The sequence below is a fragment of the Entelurus aequoreus genome, linkage group LG19, assembly GCF_033978785.1.
Source record: "Entelurus aequoreus isolate RoL-2023_Sb linkage group LG19, RoL_Eaeq_v1.1, whole genome shotgun sequence".
NCBI classification, from domain to species: domain Eukaryota; kingdom Metazoa; phylum Chordata; class Actinopteri; order Syngnathiformes; family Syngnathidae; genus Entelurus; species Entelurus aequoreus.
Window position 1 is genome coordinate 22537855 of NC_084749.1, and position 18873 is coordinate 22556727.

The following is an 18873-nucleotide window of genomic DNA, read 5'->3' on the forward strand; positions in this document are numbered from 1 at the left end:
CACCACTCCAGAACTGTTTTTTAGGGGTGTCTCGAACAACATTTGTGGTCTTAGATCCAATCCGATTTCAAGTCTCGATCCGATACTTTGACTATATATTATAGAACTGAAAATGTTTTACAGCAAGTAACTAAAGTAACTGCAAAAGCACATTTTTATGAAGCTTATGTTATTAAATTTAGAATTTTCTAGTCTTGTTGTAAATCTGGGGCCGTACTTATCAAGCTTCTTAGAGTGCCATCTTACACTTAAGTCCTGAAAATTTGCGAAATTTAGTCCTACTCTCAAACTTAAGAATAAAAGCTTTTTATCAACGTTCTTAAGTCTAAGAATCACTCCTACTCTCCACGATATTTAAGAGACCTTCAGAGGTGTCCTAAGTGGTTAGGAGTTGCCAGCAGGGGATGGCACTGAGGCGAGAGAGACGTGCGCGAACGTTCATCTTTGTTTGATGACGAGCAGCTGATCAAACGGTATCGTTTAGACAGAGCGGGTATTATTTTTGTCACAGATTTAATAATTTTCCATTCCTTGTTGATTTCTGCATGTGGCTGCAGTGGACTAGTATATATAGAGCCACCCACACCAGTTTCAAATTAGTTGCCTAATTAATGAATTGGAAAGAAAATGTTCTGAGTGTATGTGTGTGGCACACACATACGCTAGGTTACAGCATGTGAGGTGAGTGACGTCAGCGAGTGTGTGGGCGAGAGAAGAGAGGGAGCGGTATAGTGAGTGAGAGCGGGGACTAGTTTGTTTTGTGTTGGATTGGCTGTGTGCAAGCAATCAATAAAGCAAGATTTGCAACTAATCGCCGGACTCATCATTCACTCTAAAGTCGTCCGCTGTGGAGACCCACTGCCGGGTAAAGTGAAGGGTGTTGCCCCGAGCATACATCCTGGAGAAGTGTCTCCCCTGCCTCTTTGTTACGGTCTGGGAGTAGGAAGCAGGAAAGGTGCAACAAAAAGGAAACATTTATTTTTGATTCATTGCCAATATTCTTTGTTTGTTTTGTATTATTTTGTAGTTTATTGTCAAAATATACACTCCCATTGTCCACTTAAATATTTCTAAGATATTTCTTTATTCTTAGACAAGGGATTCCCTTCCGTGATTGGTCATTTCTATGGACACAGAAATGACGTCACCTAAACTTCCGTTTACGGCACATAGTAATGTCGTAATTCAGCTCTGAGTGTGACACTTAAGATTCAGTCCTACACTTCGCTGAAAGTGTGAGTAAGACGCTTGATAACTAACTTTTAAGTGCAGCTTTCAGCGAAGAATTTATTTACTCTTAAGTCAACTCTTAGCAGACTTCTTAGGAGTAATTCTAAGAAGCTTGATAAGTACGGCCCCTGATTATGTATTAAATTTAATTAAGTGGATAGTGCACAAGGACTAAACAAAACCAAAAACTACAATTGGCTCCAATTTAAATAATCTGAGTTTTGCCTTCCAGTAGCCAGAGACTTATTCCTCGAGTTTGTAAACAATTAAAAACGAGCACATTTTTTAATACCTTTAATTACAGACTATAAGCCGCTACTTTTTTCCCACTCTTTGAACCCTGCCGCATATAAAACTGCAAATTTATGAATTTTTCTTCACTAACGACCATAATGTTTTGTGTCCAACAAATAGTTTTCATAGAACACCGACAAAGACAACGAAAAGGTGTTTTGTTTGTGCTATGGCGCCATCTTTTGGACAAGTTCACTCAATACAGGTGCTGTAGGTTAAAAATGTACTTCCTGTTTCGTTCCTTGAAGTATTTGTCCATGCTCGAAAGGATTCTTCATTCATCACTTCAAACAACGTTTATAAGTCTTGCAATATAACTAAAACAATTCATACTTACTAAACCATCCGATGTGGAATATATGTAGGAGTGTTTTCATGCATATTTCTAAGTGCTATCTTAATGTAATCAAGCTACCGTCGTTAGCATTAGCACATATGCTAAAACATTTACATGTGTCTGTGTTAGTATTATTAACTTACAAAGGCATTCTTTTTGTATTGTTTCAGTTTCGTAAATTCACCAAAACATCATTGTGGAGTTATTGTGTCCGTTTAGCTGATTGGGGAGCTAGCTTCCGCAGCTAGTGGGTCCATGACGATGACTTTTGTTTTGACTGATTAGACGTTTTACTGCCGTGTTACGGACACCGTTGGAAACATTTAAGTTATTTAAATAAACATTTACAAAATATTTTGTAACGGTATATATCGTGGCTTAATGGTTAAATTATGTAAACATATTTATTTCTTTTAAAATTTGTTGGGTGCGGCTTAAATACCGGTGAGCTCTGTAGCTCAGAAAATACGATAGTAACTAGAACATTTTTAATATCAATCTAATCATTTTAGTATCATTTATACACTAATACCATACTACAGGGGTGGGCAATTAATTTTTACCGGGGGCCGCATGAGCTACCCGAGCACTGCTGGAGGGCCACATCGACAATATTTCAATTAAATTTTGCTCAATATTATTTTTGATATATACCGTAAGATAAATAATAATAATAATAATAATAAATAATAATAGTAATACTTCAACATAGTGTGTGTAACAGCATTCCATGACTAATATAAATAAATTAACATTAATAATAAATGACAGTAAAATAAGCACACGTATGACTGAGGAGTCATAGTGTAACTTTGTGTGGTGTTTGAGTTGTCCGACTTTTTGTGTGGCCATAAACGCACCAGTGGTTTAGTGCTATGCGTGTTGGTGACAGATGACAAGTTGGTTTTGGCCTGGTTTGTACGGCAGAAAATGACTAGTTTTTCGAGATAGAATTGTTTTACTCATGTTTTTGGTGTGGTTATGTCCGAATATAAACAGTTTTGCTCAATAAAGTGATCGATATAATTCCTGTCCTCGAAGCATCTCGATAGACGTTACAATAATTGAACGGTGTTCAATTGAACGGTGTTGACGAACACACTTAGGGCCGCTTGTTGTCACTGTCACTCAAAGTTACATTGCAAAATTCCATAGCATAAATATGTTTATTTTGTTTAGAATTCAGATGGGATTTGATTTGGTGCGCGGCATATACTTGCTGCGCGCAGCGGACGCTTGAGCAGTGCGCAATTGCGCAGGCCCGCACCTTAGAGGGGACGTTGCTTTGCAGTTCATGTCTTGTTGAAAACACGGCATTCCTCAACAACTAGCTTTTTGTATCGTCCTGTTCGAGGTGTGTGTGTGTGTAGAGTGCTTTGCCATTCCTTTTCCTCTAATCCTATTGTGATAATGTTACTTGGAAAAAAACACGTTCCACCTTGGTGGTGTTAATTACAGTCTTAAAAGTATTACATTATTTTCGGCACCGTGGACAAACGACGTGTTCGAGCAGATGTTCTGTCAAGACAAGCACACTCCTGGAATTCACACATGCATGCAACTCCTGCATGTGTGTAACAAGGAATATGGAAATGTAAGCGTGTCTCCATGAGTGTGCATCCCTTTTGAAGGAATCTTCCAGGTGAGTACTTTAGCCATGTAAACACTTAGTTGTTTATTAAAACATTTTTTTAAATTCCTCCCTCCTCCAAGCCCATCAGTTAAAAAAGGGAAATATTGGCCCGGATCTAATGATCAGGAATGAAATTCCGATAGTTAGGGCCCGAGCAGTGCAGCAAGAACCGCAGGGGCCCTGTTGAAATTGAAATGTTTGTTGTTGTTATTTTTGTATTTGATTTTTTTAACAACATTTTGCTCACCACTGACAACTTGGCCAAAAAGCTCCTCTGGAGTGTCACCAAAAAACGGAACACATCCGACCAAGAACTCGTAGAGGATGATCCCCATGGCCCACCAGTCTACGGGCTTCCCATATCCCTGCCTGAGAATCACCTCGGGGGCGATGTACTCCGGAGTGCCACACACCTGCACAAGCAAACCCCCCCACCAAACATTTAGAAGAAGAAAAAACAAAGAACATATGTGGCCAACTGCTGGCGGTCTGACCTGTTTGTCAACAAACTCCCTGGTGTCTTTCTCTATGTGACCCTCATAGAGGTTGGTGGTCATGTTCATCAGGCCAATTTTTGACAGGCCAAAGTCTGTTAGCTTGATGTGACCCAAGGATGTGATCAGCAAACTGTTGGGAGGAATATTACAACAATCATTCAAACCAGAAGTAGCATTTCCTTTTACGCTACTAACACGTTAACAGTAAACATACATCTACGGTACTCTTTTGTTAAATTCACCACTGTATACATGTGATTTAGCCAAATTGTCATCCAATAATAATTTATATTGAATGTCATTCAGCTCTCAGTGTACAATAATGTATTGCTTAGCCCAGGAATTCTTAACCTTTTTGACCTGGGGGACCAACTTTTCCACTACAGAGAGGCCCACGCAAATATTAACACTGAATTAGTAATCTCACTCTTGATTTTAACCTTATTCAATAATTATGTCTAACCTACTTACAGTTTACATGAAACCATATGCTATTCACAAAGATTATTATTTATTTAACACATAAACCTTCGGCTTAGGTCAGACTGTTTTATACATAAGTATAAACCAAATGTAGTGCATAAGAAGAAAGTGACGAAAAACACATTTAAATACAATTATGTTGTGCAAAAATAAACTAAATTAGTAACAAATATTTTTCTTAATGAAACTGTCAATACAACTAAAGTGTAAATAAAACACTACAGCCTTACCACTTTAGTCATATTTTTTGCAGTTAGGAAACTTCTCTATGATTTAAGCTTCAGACTTCTTCTGTGTTTAATATTGTCATTACTGCCACAAGTGGTAGAAAAGTGTATTACAACGAAGTACCGCTGCGGCCCATTTTCGCGACTCAGCGATGATCAAGAAACACTGGCATAGCCTAAATTCAATTAAGGATACTGAAACCAATACAATGTAAGTCAATCGATGCATGCTTAAGTATGTGTTATTAGCAATAGCTAATCTTGGTGTTAGAGGCAACAATGCAAATTAGTGTAATACTTAGTCTTTAGATATTTAATTTGTCATTAGTATTCTTTACTAATATCCTTATTAGCCCCCCAGCTAAAACCCTTTTTAAGGGCTTCGGCACACTTAAAAACTTACCAGATCTTGCAAGAAATGTGTTTTGACTTTAACTTAACTTTTTATACATGTTCATCATGACAGGACACACAGAAATCATCAAAAACCATATTCAGTAAAACTAACAGGTCGTGGCCTATTTAGGTTTTCACTTCCCATTTTTGAGGGGATTTGGCCTGGTTACAATTTTTTCTTGTGTAATGTTGTCATCCAGGACATGCTTATTTTATCTGTGGAAATGGTAGTGGAGAAAAAAAACCCTCGTCCATATCTTGCATTTATTTTCATAATATACATTTCTGTCGGTGTTTTACTGCTACATTAATTTATTTTTTGTTTTACATTAATTATTCAATAATTATATTTTGTATTTATTTTATTGGATATATATTTAACTATATATATTATGAATTTAAATAATATTTTATTTGATATTTATTTAACTATTTTTATTAATTTAATTAATTTATTAACTTATTTATTTGAACAATTTTACCATTTTGTAATAAATAAATATAAACCATTTATTGTTACACCCTCTTCTTTCCCTATTAGAAAATGGTAAATTCAAACACAGGAAGTGAACAAACTATCCTTAATTGCTGAGACATGTAGACAGACGGACTTGGTAACAATAAATAAGCCATGCTTCTTCCTACTTATTTTTGGACATGTTGAATTGTGCAAGAGTAAATGTGATGTTCCTCAATTTAACATGTTACAGCGCGTCCTAAACAAATGACACCATCACCAATCTTATTAGTTTTCCATTCACAATAATGTGCTATTGAACAATATACATGATCGTAAAACTAAACTTAGTTGAAGCAATTAAGATCAAAAGCTAAAGAAACAAGGTGTCCAGGCAGGCTTACGAGCCTACCTGTTGTTGCTATGGAGATGACAAACACTGTTCTACTAGTTGCTGGCCAGTTGTCGATCAAAATGATTTGAAGTTATTGTAAAGGCCCCGTTAACACTGCACACCAAATCTGATTTTTTCGCCCTCAAGTGACACAGATCGTTTTTTTTGCCAGTTTAAACGCTCCACAGTGCTTAAAATCTGATCTTTTTGCATCAGATTCAGGCCACATCAGGAGGCAGTCCAAATCCGGTTGGAATCTGATATTTTCAAATGTGACTTCAGTTTAAACGGCAATGCGACCTGAATGCGACCCATGTGACTTTTTCGTCAGCTTTGGGCAAGCTACGTCGCTCGTGTGCGCAGGGAAAGACGCAGTCGCCAGCAGAAGTGGATACTTCATCACAACATCCAGTTTCAGTGAGCAATTTTTTTTTCCCGACAGCGGAATTTTCGGTGCATCACTAGTCAATAAATAGTGCGCAAATTATATGCTGTGTAATATATGATTACCGGTATATATTTTGATTCCGATGAAATAGCGATTGTTGAAAGACCGGAATTGACGCTCTGGCGTATTTGCTCACATGTTACGTACATTGCATAAGTTGTTTACGTACTGTAAGTGAGTTGAAAAATAAAGCTATCGTAGATCCACACTGATGTCCGTGCTGCCTCCACTTAACAGCCATAAAAAGATTAGAATCCTCCCAAATATATTACACTATACTGTATATATCCATTCATACTAGGGATGTCCGATAATGGCTTTTTGCCGATATCCGATATGCCGATATTGTCCAACTCTTTAATTACGATACCGATATATACAGTCGTGGAATTAACACATTATTATGCCTAATTTGGACAACCAGGTATGGTGAAGATAAGGTACTTTTAAAAAAAATGAATCAAATAAAATAAGATAAATAAATTAAAAACATTTTCTTGAATAAAAAAGAAAGTAAAACAATATAAAAACAGTTACATAGAAACTAGTAATTAATGAAAATTTGTAAAATTATCTGTTAAAGGTTAGTATTATTAGTGGACCAGCAGCACGCACAATCATGTGTGCTTACGGACTGTATCCCTTGCAGACTGTATTGATATATATTGATATATAATGTAGGAACCAGAATATTAATAACAGAAAGAAACAACCCTTTTGTGTGAATGAGTGTAAATGGGGGAGGGAGGTTTTTTGGGTTGGTGCACTAATTGTAAGTGTATCTTGTGTTTTTTATGTGGATTTAATAAAAAAAAAAAAAAAAAAAACTAACAAAAAAAAAAAAACGATACTGATAATAAAAAAAACGATACCGATAATTTCCGATATTACATTTTAACGCATTTATCGGCCGACCGATATTATCGGACATCTCTAATTCATACATTACTTTAAAATTCATTTTCACGTAAAAAAAACACATTTTTAAGGTGTAGCGACTTATTTTATTTTGTAGTATTAGTGACTTTCTTGTTCATTTACAAATTCCTGTCAACTTCTTTTGTTTTGACTTTATCAAACTGCGCATGCAAGTGACGTCGAGGCCAACATGGGGCCTATGCGCGTTTACACTGTAGTCTGACAAAGATCATATTTTACTTGCAGTGCAAACAGTCAGCTGGAAAAAATCTGATTTCTAAAAAATCCGATTTGGGACACTTTGTCCTGCAGTGTTAATGTAGTCGTAAGTGAGGAACAATTAATCACATAGTGTTCTACTCTTAATGGGACAAGACTAAAGCTTGTTCTTACTTGTCAGGTTTGAGATCTCGGTGCACTATGCCATAATTGTGGAGGTACTCCAGGGCCAGGACAGTTTCCGCAAAGTACATCCTTGTCATTTCGACAGGCAGGGGACCCATGTTCTTCAACAAGTTGGCACAATCTCCACCTTAAAAGCAAAATAAAAATATATAAAGGGACAAACTGAATCAGATTTAGGGGCCATTCCATCAAATAGGAGCAATTTGCACCCTTTGGAAATAACAGAACAGAACAGTAAAAAACATTGATCGAACAAGTCATGCACATTGATTGGATTTCATATTCAATACATCCATTTTAATTTAGTTAAAATTCCAACTTTAGTAATATGTTTTTCCCTCAGTCATGCATTACAACCTCTGAAAAGTTTATAATATTCCACAAGTCACATGGTCCACAGGATGTTGCACCATTCTGATCCACTAAATGCCATTAGAAGGCCGAAAAGTCACTCACTTATTTTTCTGTATATTTGATATTTTAACTATGGCCTGGTTATCTAACATATTTCGATATATTTTACTTTTTTTTAAAAAATACATTGTTTTGTTGAATCACTGTACAGTGGAATCTCGATTTACGGACCTCTTTATTTACAAACTTTTCGATAAAAACTTTTTTACCGCTTCAAATATGTCTCTTTGTGCAAACCTTGTGTCTGTATACGAACGCTTCTTTCATTCATTTTATGTCCGGCTGGCAGCCATTTTGTACTTGCTAGTATTGAAGAGATTGAGGAAGCTTCGTACCACAGCAAGTTTTTAATTGTGATGAGAACAGACTTTTCTGGTCAAATTTGCCAAAGCAAATGTATTTCACGGCGGCGGCGAAGACTAACTCTTGTTCAGCAGCGCCTCTCCCAGAGCACACACACACGGCCTGTCCCCCGCCCCTCCCGTCTCCCCCTGTGTCTACTCCATTTTCTCCTCTCGTGAGCTGCTACTTTGCCGATGTTAAATGTACTGTAAGTGGATTTTACTTTTTTAAATGTTTATTTTGTAGCATTTTTGTATTTTTGGTTAAGTATTAAGTATTTTTGTGATATCTGATCGTTTGTGAAGGCACCAAACGGACTTGTGTGTGTGCGTGTGTTGACAGAGCAGCGCATACATGACCGTTGAGCTTATTGTTATTGTTATTTTAGTTTGTTAATAAAGAGCTAGTTAATTTATCACTTCGTTGTTATGTCTGTTTGATACACAGTACTGTAGATCACTTTATATTGTGCTCAAAGTGTAAAAGCCTTAGCTAAAATAGGGACTAATCCTATTTATATTTGTTTTTTACAAATTAAGTTTTTAAATCGAGGTTGCACTGTAATGTGCTTCGTGTCAACATGCGATTAGCATTAACACCACATGGCTTTATTTCATGTACTTGCTAATTCTATGCAAAGAACTTCAGGGCTGCCTGTCCCAAAAAGCAAAACCACACGCCCTGTGTAGGGCTGAACAATCAGTAAGAGGCCCACTTTGCGTGAAAAAGTCCAATTAATAAATGACAGGGCATATTATATACAAATTTTACCCTAAACATATTAGTAACTCTTTTCTTAGACCCAACATTGACAAATATATAATGACATACATTTTAATTGTCCACCGTGCGCGTAGTGGTTAGAGTGTCCGCCCTGAGATCGGTAGGTTGTGAGTTCAAACCCCGGCCGAGTCATCCCAAAGACTATAAAAATGGCACCCATTACCTCCCTGCTTGGCACTCAGCATCAAGGGTTGGAATTGGGGGTTAAATCACCAAAAATGATTCCCGGGCGCGGCCACCGCTGCTGCCCGCTGCTCCCCTCACCTTCCAGGGGATGATCAAGGGTGATGGGTCAAATGCAGAGAATCATTTTGCCACACCTAGTGTGTGTGTGACAATCACTGGTACTTTAACTTTTCACTTTAGTGTTAAATTGGCGCACAGGGATCGAGGTTGGGTCAGAAACATGTGCAACTTTGTTCAATGTGTTATTTTGCATGAAAACACAAATCATTGAACAATTTATCACCCATGAACTGGTTTTTAGTATTAAACATGCATCAAAGTAAATTCACGTTTGATTTAACAAAGCATAGAAAACCTTTGGCACATATATATATATATAATAAAGTCTTATTTTTTGTAATGGGGGTGAGGGAGGCCTTAAAATAAAATTCTGCTCATGGCCTTAATTTAGCCTGCGGTGGCCATGATGGGCTCACTCCTGTTATTTGAGTTATCTTCGCCTTAGGAACCATTTACAAATTACAATAATGATGCCTGAGATGCATTTGGAGTAGTTCAAAATTGTATTATCGGATTTAGAGTTTTAAAAAAAGGACACATAGCACATATTCTGTGGAATGGCTCTTAATAATACTTTCCACTTGAGCCATTAAAAATGATTACTTAACGCAGGCACTCATGCTATTTACAATCTGTTTATTCCATCTGACGTTAATGCCCTAAAAGCTCCTAAACCCTCTCTGTAATGTCCTCTTACCCTCCACATACTCCATGACCATGCAGAGGTGACGTCGCGTCTCGAAAGAGCAGAACATGGACACAACAAAGGGGTTCTCGGCAAAAGTCAAGATGTCTCGCTCCACAAACGCCTGCTGGATTTGGTTCCTCAGGACCAGGTTCTGACGGTTTATCTTCTTCATGGCAAACCGCTGGCGGGTCTCCTTGTGGCGGACCAGATACACGGCACTGTCAAAACACCACATGATTCACATTAGGATTTGCCTCTCTTAGATAATCATTTAACCCCTCAGCAGTTATATAATGGGCATTTGATGAGCTCTGCAACGCAAGTAGGCAATGGAATTACAAATAGTTTCAAAAGATTGGGGGAAATGGAAAAAGAAAATACAAAAAAATGGAGATCTTCTCTTACCCATAGGCTCCATTACTGATGAGTTTAATGGTTTCAAAATCGCTCTCAAAAGGCTTCCGTCGTGTTGGGGTCACCACCTGCGGCGTTTTGTTCTGGAATTAAAGCAGACATTCAATAATTTTCATGATCTTCACATGATCCTACCTGCAAAGACAGTTTAGAAGGCCATAGACTCACCTCGGCATCGGGCTCAGTGGACACTGAGGGACTGTACTCGTACTGTTCCAGGTGCACCATGTCTGCACACAAAAAAAGAGGAAGGGCAAGATTTAAGGCAAATGACCTTCAAGCACGTTGACACACTTGTGGCATCCTCCATGCACGTGTTGAACCAATTATCTTTTAAGCCACCCGAGACTTTCTTATTGCCATAGCAATCCGTAGCACTATATTCCATCGAAGCTTTCATATTTAACCTGCAAGAGCACTGCCGCTGCAGAGGTTAGCTCCAAACCGAGAGCAAATCTTAAGAGAAACCAGCAATGTTTACTCTAATTTTTCATGTGTGTGAGCACACGCACAAACACCCTGAGCATTCAGTGGAATACAGACGTGCACACTGTGGTCATACCAACAGCACATTTGTCTCAAACCTGACATAACAATTTAAATGTCTTATTATTATAATCAAGTGACTAGTCAATTTCAAGAGATTATTTTCTAATATATGTGATTTGGCCCACTTAGATATTGTTTTTTTTTTAATCAGCTATGCACTATAGTATTTTATGCCTGGGTGGGGGTCTTGCTTTGGAAAGATTGTGTACCCCTTTCAGAGATCACATTTAGTTCCCCTTAAAACATTCACATGTATAAGCAGACTGATTGAGGAGTCATAATAAAACGACCTGAAATTTACACTTTAAGTGTAGTGTTGGAGTTGTCCAACTTTTTGTGTGGCCATAAACGCACCAGTGGCTAATTGTCATAGTGTATGTGTTGGTGCAGGTGAGAGAGAGAGCAAGCGGGTGCTGTTGATATAACAGATGACAAAGAGTTGCTTTTGGCTTGGTTTGTACGGTAGACAACGACCAGTTTTGCTAGATAAAAGTATTTTACACATTGTTTTGGTGTGGTTATGGCCGACAAACAATTTTGCTAAATAAAGGGACCGATGGAATTCCTGTCATCCTTTAAGTGTCTCCACATACGTTACAATAATTTAAGTGTTGACAAACATTGTTTTTATCTGTTGTGGCCGCCTTTCGTTACCTGTTACTCACAGTTGCATTGCAAAATCATACAAAACAAACGTTTTGTTTAGAGTGGGATTTGATTTTTTTGCGCGGCATAGATTTGCTGTGCGCAGAGGACGCGTGAGCAGTGCGCACCTTAGAGGGAACGTTGGAAACCAGACATTGCTCACATTTAAAAAGGTGCTCTTTGCAGCACATTGGTGGCAGCTGGCGTTCCAACTAGATAGATAGATAGTACTTTATTGATTCCTTCAGGAGAGTTCCCTCGCTGCGAGCATTACGACCTGCCCTCTTCCTGGTCTGACGATGCCAGCTACGCCCCACTAATACACAAGCTCACAGCAAAATTATATTGTTATGGAGGGCTGCACGAGTTTGAGTAAAAACCTAATTGCAATTTTTCTCTCCAAAATTGCAATTCGATTCACGATTTTCTTATTTTATAAACATAAATTCATTAAACTGCAAAAATAACGAGTGACGTAAGACATGTTACTTTTAGATTGTCAATCAATGTCTTGTCTCAAGGTGACACACAAAACAATATGAAATAATTTGCTTCCAAAAATATTCGGGTTTATGCAGACTGACTCAGAGCTTTTATCTACATCATGCTCAGCTACATCAGCTACAATCGGGCGGAAGGAGGGATACACCCTGGACAAGTCGCCACCTCATCACAGGGCCAACACAGATAGACAGACAACATTCACACACTAGGGCTAATTTAGTGTTGCCAATCAACCTATCCCCAGGTGCATGTCTTTGGAAGTGGGAGGAAGCCGGAGTACCCGGAGGGAACCAGAGGTGTGGACTCGAGTCACATGACTTGGACTCGAGTCAGACTCGAGTCATGAATTTGATGACTTTAGACTCGACTTGACAAAATGTAAAGAGACTTGCAACTCGACTTAGACTTTAACATCAATGACTTGTGACTTCACTTGGACTTGAGGCTTTTGACTTGACATGACTTGCTACTTTCCCCAAAACCCAAACCTTAAAAAGTTATTTGGGAGCGCTCCGTATCTTTCATTTTATACGTCTGTGTCTATAAGCGTGTGTGCTGCTTGTCAGCGTGTGTACTGTCAGTACAACAGCCAATCAAATTAAATCTACGTTGTTTTCATCCCACATCTCTCATCCAATCCAATTGCAGGACAACCACCGAACATGAGTTGTCAAACAATGCGGCAGTGAGAAACAATTATGCCAAAGTTGGTTTCGTTCGGGTATAAAAACTACGACTTGGTCAACAAAAAACGAATTGCCGTATGCAAATCACGCAGTTCGAATATTACAGACGGAGACGCAACAACTTCCAACTTCGTTCGACATTTGAAGTTGCACAAAGAAGGGTAAGTTTTGAATGTAAGATAACGTTTATTGGCTAAGTAACATGACTTTTATTTGCTGTGTAGTTAAATCAGTGAGGCTGTAAACTCACTGCTAACGTTATAACCATAGACATCTTATAAGGGTACGCAGCATTGAGCGCTACTTCCTACTGGCGCAGACGAGACGCGGAGCCGCCATCTTGGAGTGGTGATCCGCTCCACTCAGTGCAATTCATTTGGCAGGAGCAATGAACTGTCAGCAAATTTAATTCATCTTACCTCACTGAATACCACTGATTTTCACGCGTTTTTTTGTCATATGTGTAGCTATGATAACGGACACATGTTTTGGCGTTTTTATTATTCATAGTTTGCTTAACAGTAATATAATATTCTTATACGCTATAAATGACCAGACGTCCGAGATCAAAACTGGGAATATAATCCCAGAGAAGAGGGAAAAAAACGGTCAGCTATTTTTAAGTTATGATTAGATTATATATACATGCGTATATCCTACATAAACAATGTATGAATACATTAGATATCTATATATTTTAGGGACCTATAGACTGTAACTCTGTTGCTGCAGCAGCAGAGAGTTTATTCTGTCTTGACACTTTGTATTGATATTTTGTATTACATTCTTCCCTTAAATGATAATGTTTACAGTGATTGTTTTATATCTATTTTTTATGTATGTCGCTTTGGATAAAAGCGTCTGCCAAATACTTAAACATATATAAACACCTGTAAGTCTTTATATCAGCTAAAACCACCAATCTGTTTCACTGCATTCAGAATAAAACCAAATGCTGTCTTACCCAACAATGTTAGTATTTGAATATTGTTACTTGAAGACTTATTCCTGGTTACAATTATACTGTTAAGAAAGTATTGTCTTATACTTTGCCTAAAATGAGAATGCATCATAATCAGTGGCGGCTGGTGAATTTTGTTTTAGGTGGGGCTGAAAGTTTGTAAACCAAACCCCTGTAGGGGGGGTCATCCTCCCCCAGAAGATTTCTTTGTGATTCTCACATACAAATATTGAAGATCTTTGCTCCTTCTCAACTTTGTGGTAATGTTATTTTCATAACAACCAATAGTATGTTAATGTTTGTTTTTGCAAATGTGTTTATTCTGTAAAGGAATGAGTTAAATGTTTAAAATTGTTTAAACTATTAAAATGACTGGTTAATAGTGCTATTATGAATTGCAATGTCAGCACTATTTTTTTCCCTGCAATTTCAAATGCACTTGTTTTAATAAATAAATACAGCGTTTTAAAAGCATACACAATCTGTGTAAAAATATTAGTCTGTGGTTAAAAGGACTTGAAAGGACTCGAAACTCAAAATGCAGGACTTGGGACTTGACTTGAGACTTTCTAGTCTTGACTTTGGACTTGACTCGGGACTTGCCTGTCTTGACTCGGGACTTGACTCGAGACTTGAGGGCAAAGACTTGAGACTTACTTGTGACTTGCAAAGCAATGACTTGGTCCCACCTCTGGAGGGAACCCACGCAGTCACGGGGAGGACATGCAAACTCCACACAGAAAGATCCCAAAGCGCAGGATCGAACCCAGGACCTTCGTATTGTGAGGCAGACGCACTAACCCCTCTACCTAATCATTATATATAATAGTATTGCAAGTAAACATTTAAAAGGATAACAACTTTTATTTCTCATTACTGTAAAACTGTTTACTATTCTACTGTAATTTGAAGGTAAATAACTTTATCCTAAATAAACTTTATCCTAAATAAAAAAAACAAAAAATTAAAATGGGCTCATTTCTATAAGGTTGAACTTAAATTAACATTGAACATTGTGTATTTTTTCCCTAGTTGGAAAAACGAGGTTAGACGTTTTTTGTGTTCGCTTGTTTGTTAGTGTTGATTGGCTCATATTGCCAACCAATTTGAAGCTTTACTATTACCACAACAGGACATTTGGCTTTGTTGTCTTGTTTTTTTAATCCAAATTTTTGTTACTTTTCAGAATTTCTCACTTGCGAGCCGAGTTGTGAGGCTCTCTGTCTGTGTTTCCTGTGTGTGTAAAGTTGGTGGTCTTGCTCTTCGCCCACCGAGACAAAGATTGTGGATGACTGAAAAGTGCGTTCATTTAACTTTCCTGTTACTACGGATGCTGAGAGCTCTTTCTTCCTGTTTAAAGCCAAAGACGAACAAACGCAAGGCTCAACAATTCTGATTGGCAAACGTGTATCGCTCAAATGCGGGGACGGCGGGAATCAAAACAACCTCAGCCTCTTGCTGTTACGTTTGCGCACTAATTAAAACCTCGATGTCGATCAATCGTGCAGCATTGTTACAAAAGCCAATGATTCCACTCACCAGTTGAACAACAATATAGCATCTGTTTTTAAATTGGTTTGTTCTCTTAATGACAGCTATGGATGCCAGTCAATATAATTGTGACAAATAGACATGTGTTTGTTAAATCTGTTTTTTTAAAGCACTACTAGTAACATTTACAAAGTGGAATTACAAACCTCTCATTGTATAACCTTTTCATTTAACCTTGTGTGCCTGGCAGCACAGCCAGTGTGGGCGATCAGCTCAGTAGTGCTGCTGTTAGCTATTGTGCTACTTTGTTTTAAGTGTTTCTTCAGCTTAACATTTTCTAGTTTTCCTAGCTCACTATGAGTCAAAAGAAAGTTATGGACAAGCAATGTGTGGTTTGTAACATTCAGCGTTCCCATCCCGTCCACTGCATGCCAAGAAGATTAACCAAGGAGGTAAAGTGGATTCATATTGTTATTCCTAAACATTGTATCGACCTGGCTGTTAAAATAAGGGAGTTTTGCGATTTTAAACTCAGTGTACCACAAGGCTAGTGACAGTGAGTGTGCGTGTCTACAGGACAGCTGCAAATGAGTAGAGTTCAGCAAAAAATTTTTTTTTACTTCGTTATTAAATAGAAATTTGATCCATTACCCCCAATATACTTGTTTGATGTACAGTGGATCCTCGATTAAGAACTTCATTGGTTTTCGAACAGTGTTCGTAAAGAGAAGCACATTTCTCCATAAGAAACAATGTAAATACAAATAATAGGTTCCAGCCTCAAGAAAAGTCCCTATTTTAGTTAAGGTTTCTACACTTTGAACACAATAAAAAATGCTATACAGTACTGTATATCAAACAAACTTAAAGTGGTGATGAATTAGCTCTCTCTTTATTAACTCTAAAACAACGACAAGGTTCCACTGTTTGATGAGGTTAAATCTAATTTTTTTGACATAAAATAAAGGTTTCCTTACCCTCTAAAGGGTCTCGTGTCAGACCCAGCTGGTTTATGATGTATCGAGGGATGTCCGATTTGATTCCCTGGCCGACTTTGGCGTGACCCTCTGCCGCCTCAAGCAGGTGGTAGAATTCTTCCGGGTCAAACTCCTGCAAAGAGCATTATTTACATTATTGTCATAAAAAAACAAAAACAGATGTCAAGATCAGGGCCTCGTGTACATGTCAACACATGCTAATGTAATGTCATAGGTCAACCAGCACTGTGTTTCTGGGTGCATCATTCGGTTAAAACGTGACCACCTTTAGAAAAGATGAGCATCCCTTTCTACAAACATGAATATCTACTCTCAAGGACAGAATCTAATTTTGGTGCTACTTTACTATGAGCTCACTTCACCCCTTTTCAGCCAAAGACTTGCCATTTTCAATTTGGAAGAGACGTTGTTATCCTCTGCTTACCAGACACTCGAGAAGGCGAGCGGGTCGAGAGATTATGATGAGGATCTTCCTCACCAGCTGGATGATGACGGTCACCTCCTCACTTTCCGAGCGTTCGTAGGCCTGAGACACAGCAGGGGGTGCAAAGGGGGAAAAATGTCAAGTTTATTTATACTGTGCTTTCCACTAACGACTCTAAACTACAAAAAATATAGCATACAAATGCTGTAATTTACTTGAATACACTTGCACAATTCATCATATTTTAATATGAGTCGGAAGAAGAAGAGTTTGTCTAACCCTACCCATTTGCTACGCTAATTACTGATAACTGCGTCACACCATGTGTTTTACAGTTGACACTTAAGTGTCAGACCTATGCAGTGTTTCCCACACATTCATTTATTTGTGGCGGCCCGCCAAGAAAGAATTACGTCCGCCACAAATGAAAAAAAAAATATATATATATATTTTTTTGGTCCCGTCCAGCTTCTCAGGCAAATCATATAGTTGATGTAGATGCCCATATAGGCTGTTCAGATTTACTTTACAAAAGAGAAGTGTAGGATACTTCTCTTGTTGCCTTATTTGTATTTGACCACTACTGTTTTCTGTTTATTTGTTACTGACTGTGGCAGGACACCTCTGCCTCTGTTTCACTTTATGTTGCTGGTAAATAATATGGTTGTAGTAGTAGGCTAAAGTTAAATTATTTAGTATGCACTAATTAAAGGGGCAGAGCTTTAAGAGCCATTTTAGCTTTTATATTTTATAAGATATATTTTTTGTAAGAACCACAATTAATAAATATATTTCAGTGAATAACTTATTGTTTAAATCTGTATATAAATATGTACATAGTGTTGTAATTATATTGTAAAATGGATGGATGGATGGTCGTTTAAAACAAAACTGTTATTATTAATTAGTAAGTATACATTTTTTAAACCTTTTTAGAGAAAATCATATCATTGTAATAAATTATGCAAATTACTCGATGATGTCATGGTGACCACGCCCATAGCCACAGCCCCACAGGTATCTTGGCAGTTTATGGGAAACACTGCTATGATGAATTTTGTCTTTCCTGACTTTTATAAAAGTTGTTTCATCATGTTAAACAATGCCAAAGCATCAAGTCATAGTGTTCATGTATTTGGGCGTGTTCATGGGGTTTGCAGTCTGGCTACTTCGGACACAACGAGGTGGAAGCACTTATTTGGAAATTAAGTAAAGCGCTCTGCTTCAGGTTATGAGGAAAAACAAAAAGTAGGATAAAGTATTATTTTAAGCTAATCCAGGGGTGTCAAATGTACAGCCCGCGGGCCAAATTAGGACAGCGAACATGTTTTATCCAGCCCGCAAGATGAGTTTGCCAAGTATAAAATGAGCTGTAATTTATGAATAAAGATATTGCTGTTCTAAATGTGTCCACTAGATGTCGCAACAGCAATTTTTTGTCCAGCATGACTTCAGAGGGGGTGGAGCTATGTGTTAACACTTCCATGTTTGGACACCACATACTTACAGTTTATTAGTGATAGTATACAAAATGTGGATTATGTTCATGCCTTAATTATCAAAGATGTTGGAAATATAACCAATGACATTTATACTCAAATAGATGTTTTTGATAATCTGTACATGTCGTGTTGTATTTATGAATAGGGACACATTTTCTGGGCACACATACATTTGATGAAATAATATGTATTCCCTTCTAAATTCATGTGTGATTAATGAAATGAGTTCAAATTTCCAAGTTGTGTTGAAGATGATGCTACATACTGTATGTACAGAGTAAACCATATGATGTTAGTACATCAGTTGAGAGAATGAGTAAATGATAGGCGCTTGCTTCGCCTCAGGCCCATAATAATGTAAATAACATCTTGTAATTTTATAATGATATTATTATTAATTTTATTCATACATAGATTAAAAAGTCACACCAATAAGAGCATTTTAAAACTCTGCCAGACTCAATTGCAGCTATTATTATGATGAACATCACATTTATTCAGAAAGCC

The 18873-nt window shown here is 37.6% G+C and overlaps 1 protein-coding gene across 8 annotated transcripts in view; it reads right to left on the bottom strand.

The window, feature by feature from the left end:
- Positions 1 to 18873, bottom strand: part of mast3b (microtubule associated serine/threonine kinase 3b) — a 97691-nt gene that overhangs the window by 13882 nt on the left and 64936 nt on the right. For all 8 annotated transcript variants that reach the window (XM_062028090.1, XM_062028088.1, XM_062028089.1 and 5 more), the window contains 8 exons: positions 16865 to 16966; positions 16420 to 16552; positions 10775 to 10836; positions 10598 to 10689; positions 10202 to 10410; positions 7708 to 7846; positions 3989 to 4121; positions 3742 to 3907 (listed from right to left, as the gene is read on the bottom strand). In XM_062028090.1, coding sequence (XP_061884074.1) covers positions 3742 to 3907; positions 3989 to 4121; positions 7708 to 7846; positions 10202 to 10410; positions 10598 to 10689; positions 10775 to 10836; positions 16420 to 16552; positions 16865 to 16966 — 1036 coding nt within the window. The remainder of the gene's footprint in view (positions 1 to 3741; positions 3908 to 3988; positions 4122 to 7707; positions 7847 to 10201; positions 10411 to 10597; positions 10690 to 10774; positions 10837 to 16419; positions 16553 to 16864; positions 16967 to 18873) is intronic.